Here is a 17,772-nt window from a genome sequence, read left to right on the forward strand (position 1 = left end):
GAGAGATTAATGTGGCTATGCACAACTCATCATTTTGCTGCTAAACTGCAGATAAATCCTTATCTTTTTCCTACAACCCTCTAAGTACATAAACACATGCATCTAAACAAACAAGAGCTACTGTATAAGCCATGAGTTTAATGGTAACTGTTGCTGTAACCAATCAGCAGTGCTTAATAGGAGGTAGCTGCAAGTGCCTGTGTCTCTCCACACTGCCCTTTCTGTTCAACACATCATATTTTAGCAGCATCAATCTGACATTTTGTGACTGACAGGTTTATAGTTGACTTTCAAAGAGAACAAGGCTTGGACATGGCTGGACAGATTAGCATGGAGAAAAGATTGCACTGAGTTGGACCATTTAAAGCATGTGTAAACTGCTAACGTTACTGGAAGGAAGGATTTTCAATAACACATACGAAAATACAATTTAAACAAACAATTAAACTTCAAAACCAAGTATATTAAACAAAGACAAACATTTTAACAGCATAGGTTAACAAGGAAGCTGGAGGCTACAGGTAACAATGTGTCAATATGTCTGGTAAACATATAGGGCAAAGTGATTTTACAGGAGCGTCTGCAGCAGATGTGACTTAATAAACAGAATAAACAAGAGTCAACAAAACTCCCCAGGGAAACTCAGGAAATCAGGTAAAAAGGCCCCTGCCAGAACCAGAAACAGTTTTCAGTGGCAGATATTGTATGTATTACAAGCATAGAGCAGACTTCCCAAAGTCAGATCCTGGGCCCCCTGGGAGGCTTCAAAGGGGCTGCAAGGCAAGGCAAGGCAAGGCAAGTTTATTTGTATAGCACAATTTGTACACAAAGTAATTCAAAGTGCTTTACAGAATAAGAAATACATTAAAATCATAAAAACAAATCAAAACATAAATAATCATGAAGATTAAAATTAAAAAAAGAGAGACATAAATTGGAGAGAAGAGTGCGGAATGAAAACCTTTCAGTTATATGCACAGTTAAACAGAAATGTTTTGAGCCTGGATTTAAACAGCGTCACAGAAGAGTCTGTCTCACATGTTCAGGAAGACTGTTCCAGGTTTTAGCTGCATGAACCTGAAACGCTGACTCCCCTTGTTTAGTCCTGACTCTGGGCACCAGCAGGAGGCTGGTCCCTGAGGTCCTCAGAGTGCGAGATGGTTCATATGACACTAACATGTCACAGATGTACTTTGGTGCTCGGCCATGGAGACACTTGTACACAAGCAGAGCTGCTTTAAAGTCTATTCTCTGAGGCACAGGAAGCCAGTGCAGAGACCTGAGCACAGGACTTATGTGCTCGTACTTCCTAGTTCGAGTAAGGACCCGAGCTGCAGCGTTCTGGATGTTCTGCAGTTGTCTCACAGCTCGTTTTGAGAGACCAGTGAGCAGACCATTACAGTAGTCTAATCTACTGGAGACAAACGCATGGATAAGTTTCTCCAAGTCTGCTTTAGACAGTAAACCTTTGATTTTTGCTATGTTTTTTAGATGGTAAAAGGCTGCAGATGTTATTGATTCGATGTGGCTGTTAAAGTTCAAGTCTGAGTCCATTATTACCCCGAGATTTCTTGCCTGATTTGAAGGTTTTAGAGAGAGAGACTGGAGGTGACTGCTGACACTGTCCCTTTGTTTTTGTGGACCAAACACTATGACTTCAGTCTTGTCAGAGTTTAGCTGGAGAAAGTTGTTTTGCATCCACACACTGATCTGTTGGATGCAGTGACCAAGTGAGTCCACTGGTCCATAGTCTCCTGCTGCCAGAGAGACATAGATCTGAGTGTCATCTGCATAATTGTGGTAGGACACATTATTGCTGCTTATTAACTGGCCTAATGGCAGCATGTAGAGATTGAACAACAGGGGGCCCAGGATTGACCCCTGAGGCACCCCACAGGTCAGGGCCATGTGATCTGAGACACAGCTTATAATTTCAACAAAATACTTCCTGTCTTCTAGATAGGACTTGAACCAGTTTAGTACAGTACCAGAGATGCCCACCCAGTCCTCTAGTCTCTGTAAGAGGATCCCATGATCGACAGTGTCAAAAGCAGCACTCAGATCTAACAGGATCAAGACTGAGACTTTGCCTGCATCAGTGTTCAGGCGGATGTCATTTGTCACCTTGATAAGAGCAGTCTCAGTGCTGTGGTGGGCTCTAAAACCTGACTGGAAAACATCAAAGGAGTTGTTCATTTGGAGAAAGTTCGTAAGCTGTTGGTAAACAGCTTTTTCAAGGACTTTGCCAAAAAACGGCAGATTTGAGATGGATCGGAAATTGTTCAGTACTGTGGCATCAAGACTGCTCTTCTTTAGGAGAGGCTTAATGACCGCAGTTTTCAACGCGTTTGGGAATGTTCCAGATTGAAGTGACATGTTAACTATGTGAGTGAGTGGTGAAAGTAAACTGTTGAGGACAGACTTTAGAAATCTAGTGGGTAACATGTCCAGGCAGCAAGTAGATGAACTCAGACTGGTAACGATCTCTAAAACAGTTTTGTCAGTTACAGGTGCAAAGTGATTCAGCTCTAAGTGTCTCTGTGGCTGCATGCTTGTTATTTGTGTTGTGGAATTGATGGCATTTTTGATACCCTGAACTTTGTCATTAAAGAAAACTGCAAACTCATTACATTGCAAGTGGTTGTCTATACAAAATTGGTTTGAAATGTAAATACTTGTTTACAAAGACTACCTGAATACTACTTTTTAACTCATTTTGATTTATACTTTTTAAGTTTATAATTAAAAGGAAAAATGTTATGTATTATTCGGAAAACCTCCATCGATAAGAGGGGCCACAGCACAAGAGACATTGGAAACAGCTGCTCTACAGTCAAGACCTATCCCCCAAAGAAAAGTTCACACTAAAAAGATACTCACAATGTCACTTCTTGATCTAATAAAAATCTGAAAATATGGCCAAGGGGCTATTTGTGTCGATGCATGTGATTAAACAAAATTTGTTTTGACAATATTCTGGACACGCTTCAAGTAGCTTCATTACTAAGTGATTATCCAACAAGCCACTAAACCAAGCCAATAATTTTCTTCCAGCTCTTGCCAAATCATGATACACAAACTTAATTATTAGCTTGTTGTCTGGCTGAGATACAGCAAAACATCCCTATAACAATAAAGCACTTAACTCTATGGTGCACAAGGATTTTAGATTTTGTGTAAAGAGTGGTTGGTTTACGTTTTACTTCAGATTTAGGGAGTATTTGGCCATGATGAGAGGGCAGGAGAGCGGTTAAGATTTAATGAGGATAAATTTGAAGATACACCGATCTGGTATGCATTTACTTGGTGTGGTCGAAGGTCATAGGCAGTGTAAAATGGGAGGTTGCTATAGTGACTTTGAGTAAACTTGAGAAATTCCCACAAACATATTTTTGAAGTTTTGAAGAGTCAACAAATCCCTCGGGGATTGGAGAGCTCTGTCAAAGTATCAGGCATTAGATACGAAGACTTTGAAAGGGGCGTTTGAAGGGAGCAAAGGATTCTGGGTAGTCCTCTAAGTGAAATTGTTTCACTAAACAAAACATACTGTCCCTGCTACAACACTAGCTGAATAAATATAGGTATTTTTCTGTTCCTTCCTGAATATACATTCTACTTTTAATATAGTATTGGTCAGTATACTTGCAGTAGTGTTAAAAAGACAGTACAATGAAAGCAACTGCACTGAAGTAGCAATATACTTCATACTCATTTTAAGTAATTGTAATAATCACCTAAAAAATTAAAAGTGCACTGTTTAACTCTTCTGGTGGAAAGGTTACACTCTGCTCGTCTCCTTGGAGATGTTGTTGCTTTGTCTGGAATGTCCTGGTATGGCATTACAAGTTTCCATCTTACATTTACTCAATAACAAGGATTTTCATAGATTTAAAAACATGTATTCTTACTGTGAGCGGGCGTGCCTCTCCACAGATTTGACATTTAACTTGATCTTGTGTGTCGCTTGCTGTCTACATATAGATAATTAAGTGTAATGCCATACTGTGAAACATTACAGCATCTACACAGAGAGAACATATGAAAGACCCTCTACCAAAAAAAGTACACAATGCAACTTTAAATTAGAAATTTTTTTTCTACACAATATTTAAAGAAAGGGTAGTTGCTGTATGTTCTTATTGCACTTAAGAATAGAACAATACTGAAAGAAATACATTAATAATTAGACTTAGAAGTCGCCAAACTTAAAAAGTAAAATGCATTCAGCAAAAATAGCTCCACGTTAACGCCAAGTTGTAAAGTACTTTACAAGGTGATTTAAGTATAATCTTCAGTGCTTATGACTGTGAGAAAGGGGCAGCAAATCAGCAGCTTTGGTATAATTGGCTACACTTCATGTGGGTTCTAATTATAAGGTTTTAACACATACGCAGAAACCTTTTATAGCTTAAAAAGTGTAATCGTGTGAGCTGTGGAAGGCAATATACTAAGGCTTGGCAATAAAACAATACAAATATCATAGTTTTTTAGTCAGGATTAGTAAGGATATCGCTAAATGCTTATCTATCTATGTTATAATGTTGCCTCCTCATCACAAACATACCTGGAGTCTTGTTTTGTTTCATTCACACATGTGTAACACAGAAATCCAGAACTGGCTGAGTTCTTCTCTGAAACGGAAAACACTCTGTTCAACTTGCAATGTCATGTGGTAATACAGGAAATGTTCCACTATGTTTTTAAACTCCATATACCTTCACAAGAATTATTTAGACAATTTCAGCCCTAGAATTTCAGATCTTTACTAAATAAAAGTTAAAGGGAGCTGTTAACTTGAAAATGACCACTTCATGACATCACAAGGTGAAACAGTGCATATTAAGCTTGGGAGTTGGAGACAGGCTAATAATAAAGGGTTACTCAAACAAAACAACTGAAAGCTCACAAGAATAAATTTTGTGTAATATAGGTTCTTTAACATACATATATACAGGTCTTTTGATATACAGACTTTTAATCAGTGCCATTCAACAACAAAAATGTCTTCAGACTGTGCTACATAAAGATGGACTGACTGATTATAATGATTAAAAACTGTTCATTAAATCTTACAAATGACTGAAACTTTGATATGATAATTACACAGCCACTACAGTGTTGTAATATAGTAGTTAAGTGATACAAGGAAAAAAGTCACCAAACCAAGAAGACATGTGTCGTTCATAAAGATTGATGACAGAGAAAGTCCAGGGGGTGCATTGATCTGGATGTCCCGACAGAAGGATAAACAAACAGCAGCAGAGGGGGGAGAAAATGAGAATCAATGGGAAATAAACCCAGAGGTCCTGAATAATGGCCAGATCACTCCCTCTGTGTCATCATTAGTGAAAGAGGACACGCCCCCTCCTGGACAAATGGACAAATTAATAGTGATGGAGTACAGCAGATTGTGATGGATCCTAATGTGAAAATGTGGTAGTCGAAGAGGTGGAAATAATTAATGACTATTATAGTGATCCAAAGATTTATGAGAAAGAAATGTTCACTCTACTCAGATAAAATGTATTGTGGGGAAATGTGGATTAGAAAAGTTCTAATTAGGAAATATTTTAAAGGCGCACTGTGTAACTTTCCAGGTGGAAACATTTTCACAGTATGATATTAAACTCATCTATCTCCATAGAGACAGGCACCAAGCCAATTTACAGGTCAGATTTGTGGATAGGTGGGCCCGCTTACAGTACAATGCAGATTTTTCAAAGTATTGTTTTTTTATTTAAAAAATAAGCAAGTTTAATGCCATGCCATTGAAAGCAATGGCCCTAGCATATCTCCATGGATGGCACAATATACTTTGTGAGAATAAAAATCATGATTTGATGATTATTCACAGTTATGACACCATGACCAAACAACAATGAAATCCTCACTTTCATTTATTGCCTAATAGATTACTCTTCTTGTAGTATGTGGTCCATTTTCTGAATGATATGAATTACATAACCAGACAGATAAACCTATAACAGGCTTTAATGTATCAGTTGTCTAAAATATACACAAATCTTGCAGCTAGGTACCCCTCCTGACCTGGATTAAGATCTATAGAAGATTCCAGCCCACTGCTTCTGGCAGGTTGAAGAATGCACCCATTCAGAAGACAAATGTATCGGGAGGAACAATTCCAACCTTAACCTTAACAGTTAAACTTCCACAGAAGAATGTACAAGTTACATTTTAGTAGTTTTAGTTTTAGCAGGGCTGCAAGATGAATTGAAACTGAGTCAAAATTGCAATTTGAACCAAGCAATTACCAAATTGTAAAGGCTGCAATTGTTGAAGTATTCATTTGAAGTACTAATTTCCTCCATGAACAACTTGATATCCTGTCTTATTCTAAATACTGTACAAATGTGTCCTGCAATGTTATTGTTTTAGTTTGTCACTTATATCTGAATTAAAATAAGAATCTATGGTATCACTTGATGAGTTCAAGAAAATTGTAAAAAGTGTGGTAACCAAGACATGCATGTTTTTCTAGAGAGATGCCAATGGTTTTCTAATATGATATTTTGTGATTTTACAGTTTTGTATTAATAGTATTGGCTGCTACATTGGCCATGTCTCTCTTGGGACCTCCTGGATAAATAAAGGTTGCATCAAGTAAAACAGAATCCTATTATTAAAAACATAAATCGCATCTAATCACAATGCTTGTCGGATAGATCGCAATCTGATATTTTTCCCAAATCCTTCAGCCCTTGTGTAAATATGCACGTGTCCCTGTTACTTAAGCTCACATCCTTGCAGCAGCAGGTATTCCCTCTCTCTCTGTCATTACACATATGGGCCTTTATTAGATTAGGCCGGCTCTCATGAATCAAGTTCCAGGTCACAGCTAAGGAGACTTTCCATGGCGTTAAGTCATACATTATGTCAAAAGCTGTAAACAGAGTGCTTTATACAAAACCAATGAACCTTAGCAGACGTTTTGCTAACAGTAGCTCTGCAGAAGAAGCCCAGCAAATAGGGATATTGACCCAGTGTATCAATACAATATATTTAATGTAGCTGGCTTTTTCATTAAGCGGCACAGACCACAATCCAATACGTTCATATACAGTGGTTCAGGGAAGTACTCACACTTAGACATGTTTATTGGAACAGATTGATGTTTGTTAATTAAATCACAGTGGTTTACAGTGCTGTTTCAACTTCTTGTTGATGGGAAATTCAAATGCATGATTCAGTGAAATGCGCCTCCGTATAGCTGCATATGTAATTGCATGAATTTTCAGGAGGAACAGAAGCACAAAAAACACTAAATACAGAGAAAAATAATGGTACTGTTTGTACTTTTTGCTTATATCACAAACAACAGAACATTTATTTTTTTCCTTGTGGCTTGTTGTGGTTGGAGAGATTGAGTTGTGGCTTGAGAGATCAAAATTTGAAATTGACACAGGCCATACGTTTTTATTGTTGCTATAGTTATTACTCACAACATTACAATATTAAACTAAAGACCTACAGCTTTTTCTTCTGTGAAAAGGGTTGGGTCTTTTCCCACACACCAGCAGTCTGCATTATGTTTCAGTAACACAGAATGAAGTTTACTGGCTGCACTTTGATCATGTGACCACAGTGTTCTGTCCTTCCTAATACGGTGTTCATTTTGCACATATTAAAATAATTCCTGGCTCCATAAACTAATTCTGCAGACCACTGTGGCTTCCTTGCTCTATTACTGATTTATGTGGTTAGCATATGTGCTGTTCCAGTCTTATGTGTGAGAAATAATTTGGACTATTCTGGATTCCTGTCCAGGATGTCCGACAATACTGCCTCACTGCAGAGGGAATACACAAAGACCACATCCACCAGAAAATTGGACAGAGCCTTTGAGACACAGATTCACAGAAATATGGGCTGTGGGTGGACTACTTAGAACTTACTATTATTATTATTATTCTACTGCAGACTTCCAAAACTGGAATACACTCTAAAAGAGTGTCCAAATTAGAGAAACAGCTGTAAAATCCTCATCTTTCTGAATGGTATTTAAAAAAGAAACATTTTTGATCCAGGTGTATTTGATGGAGAACAAATTTAACTGAAATCTCTTTTTTTTTGTTCTTGCAGTTATATTGTGACCTGAATGATCACGATTATTGATTATCCAATGATGATTGATATTACAGCTTTATATAATAGCATTTAATAAATCAGTGTCTGCTCAACATTTGACATGAAAAAGACATTGCACTTGGCTGAAGCTGTGATTTTTATACAGGTGGCACTTCCAGGTTAGCTTTCAAGGTGCTTCAAGATGAAAAAAAAAAAACATGACTCTTTAAAAGAGACAGCATTACACAAGCTCTTTCTAAATTTCATCATGTTATCTCTGCACAGACACCTATTTTAAGTCTACTCTTTCATCAATGGATTCATTGCAGCATTTTCTGTTGATCTGGTGAGAAATAAGGTGAGAAATTAAAAAAATATACAGTTAGAACTTGTTTACTTAGATTATAGTGTCTATTTGACAATTTAAGCACTGCCAAGTCATCTTATCTGGACCGCTTACAAAACCATATTGAGTTTTTTTTTTTCGTTGTTTTTTTTGGAAAGGGAAAATTTAATATGTGAAACATTCTCTGTCAACACCCTGCATATATTTATATTTGATAACTCTTTTGCAAGATGTCTGCTCTGTGTAGAAGTATATTCTGAACATGGATTTAAATAAGCAGATATTTCTTACAACATAGTACAATGCCTACAGTATATTTAAGCAAGTTAAGCTGGACTAAGTATCCATGTGTGGGTGTTTGGGGGACAGCAATCTGCTTAGAGTCTCTTTATGAAGCTCTGAGTCCCTTAATAGGACAAGAACTGGACTTGTAATGAAAGCTGTTACAAGAGTTAGGACTAGAATAGAATTTGGAAGAAGTCTTAATTATATTTCGACACAATGAGGTTACTATAAGGTCCACAGGAAATGAACGAAAATGTGTTGAGAAAATGGGAGTATGCGAGAACATGCACACGCCTAATTGGTCTGGTCAGGGGCGCAGTATTTCTGTCGGCTAATTAAGTTGGATTATATTAAATATGATCGACAAAGGGCCATATTAAAAACTAAGTAGAAATCACATAGTCGGTGGCTCCAGTACCAATCACCTGAACGGGGTTTAAGCAGAGAAAATGAATAGTAATAATTAACTGAATTCGCTAAAGCCACTGTTACCTCAAGGTACAGTATAAATGTGTTACACACTAATAGCCTTCCATTTGAAACCGCTTTTAAAATTCAGAACATCTATTTTAATGCCACCAAGCATACAAGCATTTGGAAAGCAGCAATCAAAACATTAAACTCTTAAAATCTTTTAGCAAAAATCATGGCCTCAAAATGTAAAAGTGCACCTCTACATAATAGAGGGAAGGCAACTCGCTTGTCTCCATGGAGATGTTATTGCTCAGCTTGGGATGTACCACATTATGGCATTAAACTCTATCCTGCAGTTCAGGTGAGGATAGAAACGTTCCAGACAAACAATGTTATTTCCATGGAGACAAGCAAATGGCAAGCCCTCTGCTGGAAAAGTAACATTCTGCACCTTTAAACACAGCTTTACCAGAGTCAGGTGTAAATGAGCTTTGAAGTTAATTTGTCATGGGCATTTCACATAAACACTGACTCAGATTTTCCATAATTCATGTTTAGTTACATATCTTTTCCTAACCGACAAACAATGGAAAATGAAAAACAAAACTGATATCATGGTTCATCCCTTTATACTGCACATTGCATAAATACAGACATCATGCTTTCAGAAAACCACCTCTGTTTTCACCAAGCCACATCAACATGACTCAGACAAACCACGTAACAGTTCTAATCCCCCTGACGCAAAACTGTTTAACTACTTACTTAACAAAAATGACAAACCCAATTATATACGACACAAAAATACATTCATTAGCACTGGTTCGGTCCTTACACTACTACACACATCGTATTCATGTGCACTGAGGTCACATGTGAACATAGGACCCAGTGGTGGATTAGGGTGCTCCGTAAACACCTCGGACACGGAGGAGGAAAGAATAATACATGTTGGTTTCACACAATGGAGCTATTGAAGCACCCATAAAGCCGTACCAAGTGTTACACGATTTTTGGATTTGCTCTACACTGAGGAGGTCGTTAGTTCACCAGTCTGGGAAACTGAACACTACTGGAACAGACCCATCCGGGCTGTTGTCTAGACTGGAAACTGAGTAAATAAAATTGGGTCTAAAAAACTAAGGGATAAGTTTGTCCAAAAAAATCCCAGATAATAATGCTATAATATTGGATCTATAGTGAAAGACTACATGGTCTTACTAAAGAAAATACAAATGTTCTGTGTACTATGTTTTGAAAATTTCATTCTTACATCTTAACTTTTCGTTAGCATCGCATCAATATCAAGTTTGATCAATACCAATATTAACTTTTATAAATCACAAAACTATTACAGGACTTGGGGACAGTAATTAATGAGACAACCATCCATCAAAATCATGTATTCTCACAAAGCACCTCCCAAGTCTCCATCCAACAAACAGACAAAACAACCACCTTTGAACATTTTGGATTTATATCTGTTAACTGTATTATCACTTTTTAATGATGTTGCTCTAGCCCCGTGTCAGTTGCGTCTTCTGCTGCTGACTGATCTCAGGTCAACACAACTGCATTTAATCTTCATTGAAATGTTATAATAGGCCCCATAGAAATCATGTATCATCCAATGGGAACAAATGCATGACTTTCATACGATTGTGGAAATGGAGTGTGTAATCAAGGCTCAGTGGCAATTTTAGAGACAAATACCAGTTATGAAAATGAGAAGAATCTTTCTCCTCTATATTGCAGCTACCTATTGACACATGACATTGGCCAGATATCACAGAAATTCAATTAAGTCTAGACAGGTCCATACCACTGTGCTGTGGACAAAATGGAGAAGCCATGGGTAAGATCAATATGTTAGTGACAAAAAATAAGCATATACTGTATTACTGCACATTACCAGAGATGTTATGTTACATCTCTGGTGTTATTATTACATTATGTTTTCCATCTCCATACACCTTCACTAGAATCATTTGGATGATTTCAGCCCTGGAATTGTTAATCTCTACCAAATAAAAGGTATTTGACTTTTAGCTCGAACACTAACACTTCATGACATCAGAGCATTTTGAGCTTTGGATATGTAAACAGACTAGTAATAAACAGTTACTCAAACATGTGTGAATGAAACAAAACAGCTGTTTTTGATGAGGTAACAAAAATTAACTAAATTATAAGGCCACAAGATTCAATTTTGTGTAATATGGGACCTTTAATACTTCTAATAACAATAGTGCTTTTCCAAATGCTCAAAAAGTCACTTTCCAATTTCATGCATTTTTCATTGAGGCCATACTCTGTGATTGTAAGATATTAGCTGGGTTTAATCTGCAAACTGACAATGTGACTAGTTCACTACTGGACTGAGAAAAGAAAGAAATGGGTGAAGATACTGTTGCTTAATGTGCTTATGTCTTCTTGTTTACTGGATGACATATTGATCCAATATGAGTGCTCAGAGTGTGGGAGTACGTGCTGTTGTCATCTCCGGGTGAGATCTTGGAGGATAAACGCAGGAGGAAATGGGGGTCAGAGGTCAGTGACAGACTGACATGGTGTGCCACTGGCTTTCAAACCTGCGACTGCACTGCACCCACCTGTCAAAGTTTATCAGCACTCAGAGCAATAGCAGTGAGCAGACAAAAGAGACAGAAAAACAGATTCAGTTCAGCTCTGTCACAGCTTACCTCTCTATACAATACTCTCACACTTGACTTAATAAGACATTGACAAGATTTCTGTCAAGGCAAACATGCACAGAATCACAATACTGCTATTATTCATGAGTTGAAAACATGTTCAGATAGAGACTAATTACTACTGCACAGGCAAAACTCCATCTGATAATCAGTGCGATTGTTAGAGGAGGCACGGTTGCACAAAGAATTTTCTAACACAAAGAAAAGATTAAAATGGAATGAGCTTGAAATATTGCAGGCTCACATCTTCCTACATAATTAAGATTTAGCCAGGGTGTGAAAATATTTGAACCAGGAGGAGATTTGAAAAGGTGACTGCTGTGTATTCAGGGATAATTCTTCATTTTGGCATAATCGCTATGGGTTTTTGAAGGTCAGTAAGTAAATATATTCTCCTCAAATACAAAGTTTTAGAGGCAAGAACATTTCAGTCTATAAACAAGTTAGAATATACATTGGCAGTAAAAAGCTCACACCTTGTTGTTAATTATACTATAATAACAGACTGTATATATAAATAGATAATACATAGCTTACTCGCTAACCTCTAAGTTCCAAATAGGAATTCATGAGGGCACTTCTGACTCCACCAACTCTGCCTCCAACTGACTTAACATTGGAATATTGTCATTCCTCCCATCTGTAACTGCTGCAGTGAGCATCATTATGTTGGTCATAAAATGTTCATATTAACATTACATGACTCTATATGAATGTTTTTATTTCACAATTTTATGTATTTTGTCTGTAAAATTAATTCCAATTCCTAATATGGAACTCTGCTCCAAATTCATCCCTATAACCGCAAACCTCATGAGCTTCATTTGACTGGAGCCGAACACTATGGGTGGCATAACACTCCCTTAGTCCACTTCTTTATTCAGTCTGTGTGTCTTAAACATGAAAGTAACAATACCAAAAATATCAAAAATGACTGGTTTAAGAGTAAATAGAAGTAATATTATTATACATTCCTGTATTTGATAGTTATTAAAAATACTTGTGCCACCATAGTCTCAAAATATTATTAGAAACACTGAAATGGGCAAACAGACTGTGCGAGTTCCCCTAGGGTCATGTTATTGTGCATCGCCAGTTGGGTAAGACAACCAGGCTATAGAACTATCTCCACCAGAAAGCAGTAAGATTTCAGGCCAAAAACTTGAAAAACATTTTGTGTGCAATGATTTTCTGGGCTCTCTGGGACTCATTGGACTGGTTGTCAAGAAGCCCCCTGCGTTGTGAGTGTCCCATAGCTTTATAATGGGCCTCTCCCCCTCAAAAAAATAAACAAGAACAGACATGCTGCTCAAAAAATTCAACGCTATTCAACAGCACTGACTGTTATCTAAGTATAAGCCACATCACTTCACTCATTAAACATGTATTAGTAAAGATGTTACTGCATAATACTTACTACAGCAAGTTTTAATGGGATTTTGAAAGAAACTTTGCCGCTTCATGAAAAGCAAGAAATTACCTCTGATTACTTATGAAATCAGTAACAAACATCATGTTCTTTCTAGCTGTCAGGAAAGATTTTGTATTTGCCCATTAAAGTCATTGTGCAAATAATAAGTATGCTTCATTTGAAAACAGCCAGACCTTTCAACTTGAGGGTAAAGTGGGTCTAAAAGCCTGTTCCAGGAATTCATTAAAATATATGACCAACTGATTACAACATCTCTATACTGCTGGTTTGGTTGTTTATACAATAAGATTAAATTATGTAAGAAACAGCATTAATAGTAGTAGTTGCAGTAGTAGTAGTAGTAGCAGCAGTAGTAATAATAGTAGCAGTAGCAGTAACAGTAGTAGTAGTAGCAGCAGTAGTAGAAAAAGCAGTAGCAGCAGTAATAGTAGTAGTAGTAGTAGTAGTAGTAGAAGTAGTAGTAGTAGTAGTAGTAGTAGCAGCACTGGAGTGTCATAATATTACATGAATACATGTTTACACTGACTAGTTTAGTTTTACATAATTTAACATCCAAATTATTGGACACAGAGGAAAATTAAACTGGTGTCTTTTACATGCCAGCTGAGGTTTATGAAGTATGCTATGAATCCGTCATTGAGGTAATTTACAACTCTGCAGGGTTCACTTTCGTTCAGGGAAGAAAAACAAATGGCAGCCATGCATGGATGAGCAGATCTGTGGAGACATGGCTACCGTACCTACTGAAGCACCCAGCCACCATCTGCTGCCGACAAGAGCCTGTGTTCTCCTTTCCGATAAGTGACAGCTCCTGGAGAAGAACAGACTCTTCCATAGGGATATATGCAAAGTACAGAGCACTCAAAGAGAGACAATCAGGCCCCACAAGAGAACTGTCACATTATTATGATAAACACAGAAGGATTTCCTCAAGTAGGCAATAATTCACTACCGTACAGTTACTTTATGCTGTTTAGTATGGTAAAATGAAGCACGTAGCATTCAGAGTTTCATCGTAATTTTACAGAAGTAGTTCAAAGGGCCAGCTGCAGATATGCACATACCATGTCCTGTAACCATGTAAAATAAAAGTAGATCTGAAGGCAATGCTGAAACTGAAGGTGGTGCTGTGGTTAGTGCTTCAGCCTCACAGAGGGTCCAGAGGCTTTTCTGTAGAGTGTAGAGTTTGCATGTTCTACCTGTGTCTGTGAATAAAACATGTACAACAGGCTCCACTCCAGGGCCAGGACTCATGAAAAGGTGCCTTTTAATCTCAGTTGGACTTTCCTGGTTATACAAAGGTCAATAGTAACAAAATGGAGTCATTTCTTTATCTTAAACAAAGCATTTAGATAAAGCATCTTGCATTTTACTCTCAATAGGAGAAAACAGTCAACAAAAATAACTAGTCACATTTAAGGCTGCATAAACTTTGTTTTTTGTTATGTCTCTATCAACCAACATCAGTTCTTATCTTAAACCCAATCCTATATTGGCATTTTTGCTCCACAACATTCATCACAATTGTACCTTTCCTTTTGACCTTTTCATGAAAACGTCAATATCCAACTTTTACATTTCCTGTTATCTCAACACACTAGCAAACAAACCAAACCCACAAATGCATAGACCTGTCACAATAATCATTTTTGACGTATGATGTATTGCTATAGAGAAATATCAAGATAAAAAATAATATTGAAACTACTTAATACCACAGACACATTAACCCCAAAGCAGGATTATCCCAGGGTTTTTTCTAAAGTGAACCTAAGTGAAAGAAAATATAGCTAACAATAGATTACTGGCACAATTAAACACTTAAGTAGTTCATTCTAGTATAAAGTGTCATCTATAATAATGTATTACTGTAGCCACAGCTGCCATGAGGCAGACTGACAGAAGCAAAGCTGCCAATCTACGCCAACGGTCCCTCCGACCATCACCATCACTCACACGCATGCACGCACACACCACTTTCACACTGGGCAATGTAGGTGAAGTGTCTTGGCTAAGGACACAATGAGCGCACTACTGTGGCACCTGATTTTCTCAGCTGTCTCCCATCCAAGTAGTAACCAGACCCAGCGTTGCTTAGCTTCCCAGGGTTGACGGTATCAGTCTTTGACAAACCAGTATGGCCATATGTTAATTAACCAACCGATTACAGCTCTAATGTGATCAGAGGCTTAATACAACAAAAAAAGAAAAGAAAAGTACACGCAACAATTACTGAGCCTGATTTTTTTTTTTTTATAAAATAATTATCATGACAGGACTACAAATGCATGCATATATGTGTTTTTGTGTTTTTTTATTTATTTTTATTGTCTTATCAAGGATTAAAATAGATTAAATATAGCTTCGTATTATTTTCTCATTGTATTTGTTTTATCTGTACTGTGCAGCACTTGTATTGTGCAGCTATATAAATAAAGTGGATTGGATTGAAAACATAATACTCTTCTTGGTATTATAAAATTACTGCTACACATCTTTCAAAAACCTGCTGGACATCACACTGCATCAGGTCAAGGCATATGCCAATAAAAAACCTGATTACTTTTTGATGAACAGCTTCTAAATGAGCAGTAGCCGCACATCGCACAAACATTAATCTAGTTGGGCTATGCTGAACTAATATAGCCCCAGATATAAACTCACTGGCAATATTTATAACAGTTTGGTGAGAGATTTTTATGTTGTTAAAAACCACTGGTCTATTAAAAATGCCCTGTTTGTTTTTTGCATTTCTGAAGCAACTTTATACCTCTGAGCTTGGATAAGTTGTTTGGTAATCTAATCACTTAAAAAATCCAATCAAAACAAGAAACCACCATGGATCAGCCTTCATGTAGTATGAAGAAAGTGCTCAAATTTCCACCAAAACATGAGTGCAGTGCATCATGGGAGCATAGCTGCGTTTATGAAATTACAGGGTATAAAAGTGAGAGATATGAAAAGAAAACACATTTTTATGGAGATGTAAAGCGTCCACAGTAAAAAGCTGCTGAAATAACACATTTTACATTTGCTCCCCTGCAGAGACCTGTCGCAACTCAAATCCCTCCAGACCACAAGCTTCATATGTGGAGAGGGAACGAAAGAGACAGAGGGAGAGATAGAGAGGAGAGATAGAGGGAGAGAGACAGAGGGAGAGACAGAGACAGAGGGAGAGAGAAAAACAGGCAGAGAGAGACAGAGGGAGAAAATGAAAGCGAGATAGAGGTAGGAAAGAGAGAGATTGGAGGGGGGGGGGACAAGTGGACTCAAGTGGGAGCTCTATGCCCACAACAACTGTCAGACTGCTGGCACTAAACATGACATGCATCTTCCTCCTGCTGCTTTAACTTGCTGCAGTGGTTTTGCCATAAAACTGAATTGGGAAAAAGGTAGTAGTGAAGAATGTGGCAAAATAAAGCTTCAATTTTTTAAACCAGAGGGCAGAGGCAAGATTTATCCTTTTGGTGCCTAGGTGAGCCTTTAAGGAATTGCAAAAACTAGGTCAACTGTACAGCCTACAATCTCAATGAACAACAACACAACAAGGTTTTTATTGCTTTATAAATTAAAGCAAGATTCAAATGCAGGTATAACAATGTTCATATTTGGAACTGACCCACAAAGAGCCTTGAATTCAACTGCAGTTATCCTGTAGTTAAGGGTGAGAAGTCTGAATTCATTGCGTCTAACAACAACAACAACAACAAAAGCACATTACTATGAAAAGACATCTTAAATTGTGAGTTACTACCCTTGACCATCTCTCACAGCGGTTCAAAAATTCATTGTAGTTTCCAAATGCATGTTTCAATACTTAAAAAATAACACAACAAAACAATAGCAATGCAAAATGTCTATTGATCACTTAGTATTATAGCCCCTATTAATGTAATTAAAGTATTTTGTCATATTAAAAGATCAAAGTGCAGTCTCACCTGAGCCTGTCTTCCTCCTTCTTCCTCAGTTTCATGTCACGCTGGACCACTCTGAGGACATGTTCGGCCTCGTCGTCCGTGAGCCCGGACAGGTCCAGCTTGCGGCCCATGGCTCCGGGACACGCCACTGCTGCAGCTCCAGGGACGTCAGGAGCAGAAGGGTCCAGAGGGGGGCACCGCTCTGGGGGCCGAGGCTGGGAGCACCCTGCAAATGGAACAATGATACAAATGACCAGGCCCATCAACAGAAATTAGGGGGCTGGGGCCTTATATGGGCCCCCCTCTAATATAAATGAATAATGCATCTTTGTGATCGTATGTCTATGTACTAAATCTCAAGTAAAACAAAAAGCTATAGCTACAGGTTAGGAATATACTGATTCCATTGTATTTAAATGTATAAATATTTTACATTAATTCTGTTTAGTGACTCAATGACAAATTACTATATACCCTAATACTGTGATTTGAGACCTGGGATTACAGTTCACTTCTTGCATCCCTTTATCAGTGCAAGCTTTTATGTGATAACATAAAAACACTATGCAGTGTGGAGAA

General features: G+C 37.7%; 1 protein-coding gene across 4 annotated transcripts in view; it reads right to left on the minus strand.

Annotated features, from left to right (window-relative positions):
- The window catches only part of myripb (myosin VIIA and Rab interacting protein b), a 140,916-nt gene that overhangs the window by 95,266 nt on the left and 27,878 nt on the right, over positions 1–17,772 (minus strand). For all 4 annotated transcript variants that reach the window (XR_008631830.1, XR_008631829.1, XM_055151002.1 and 1 more), the window contains exon 2: positions 17,215–17,419. Coding sequence is in view for 2 of the 4 variants with exons in the window: in XM_055151002.1 (XP_055006977.1) it covers positions 17,215–17,324 (110 nt within the window). In the remaining 2 variants the exon portion in view is untranslated. The remainder of the gene's footprint in view (positions 1–17,214; positions 17,420–17,772) is intronic.

Source organism: Boleophthalmus pectinirostris, unplaced genomic scaffold (assembly GCF_026225935.1).
Source record: "Boleophthalmus pectinirostris isolate CB_2022bp ecotype Guang Dong unplaced genomic scaffold, ASM2622593v1 HiC_scaffold_15, whole genome shotgun sequence".
Classification (NCBI taxonomy): Eukaryota; Metazoa; Chordata; class Actinopteri; order Gobiiformes; family Gobiidae; genus Boleophthalmus; species Boleophthalmus pectinirostris.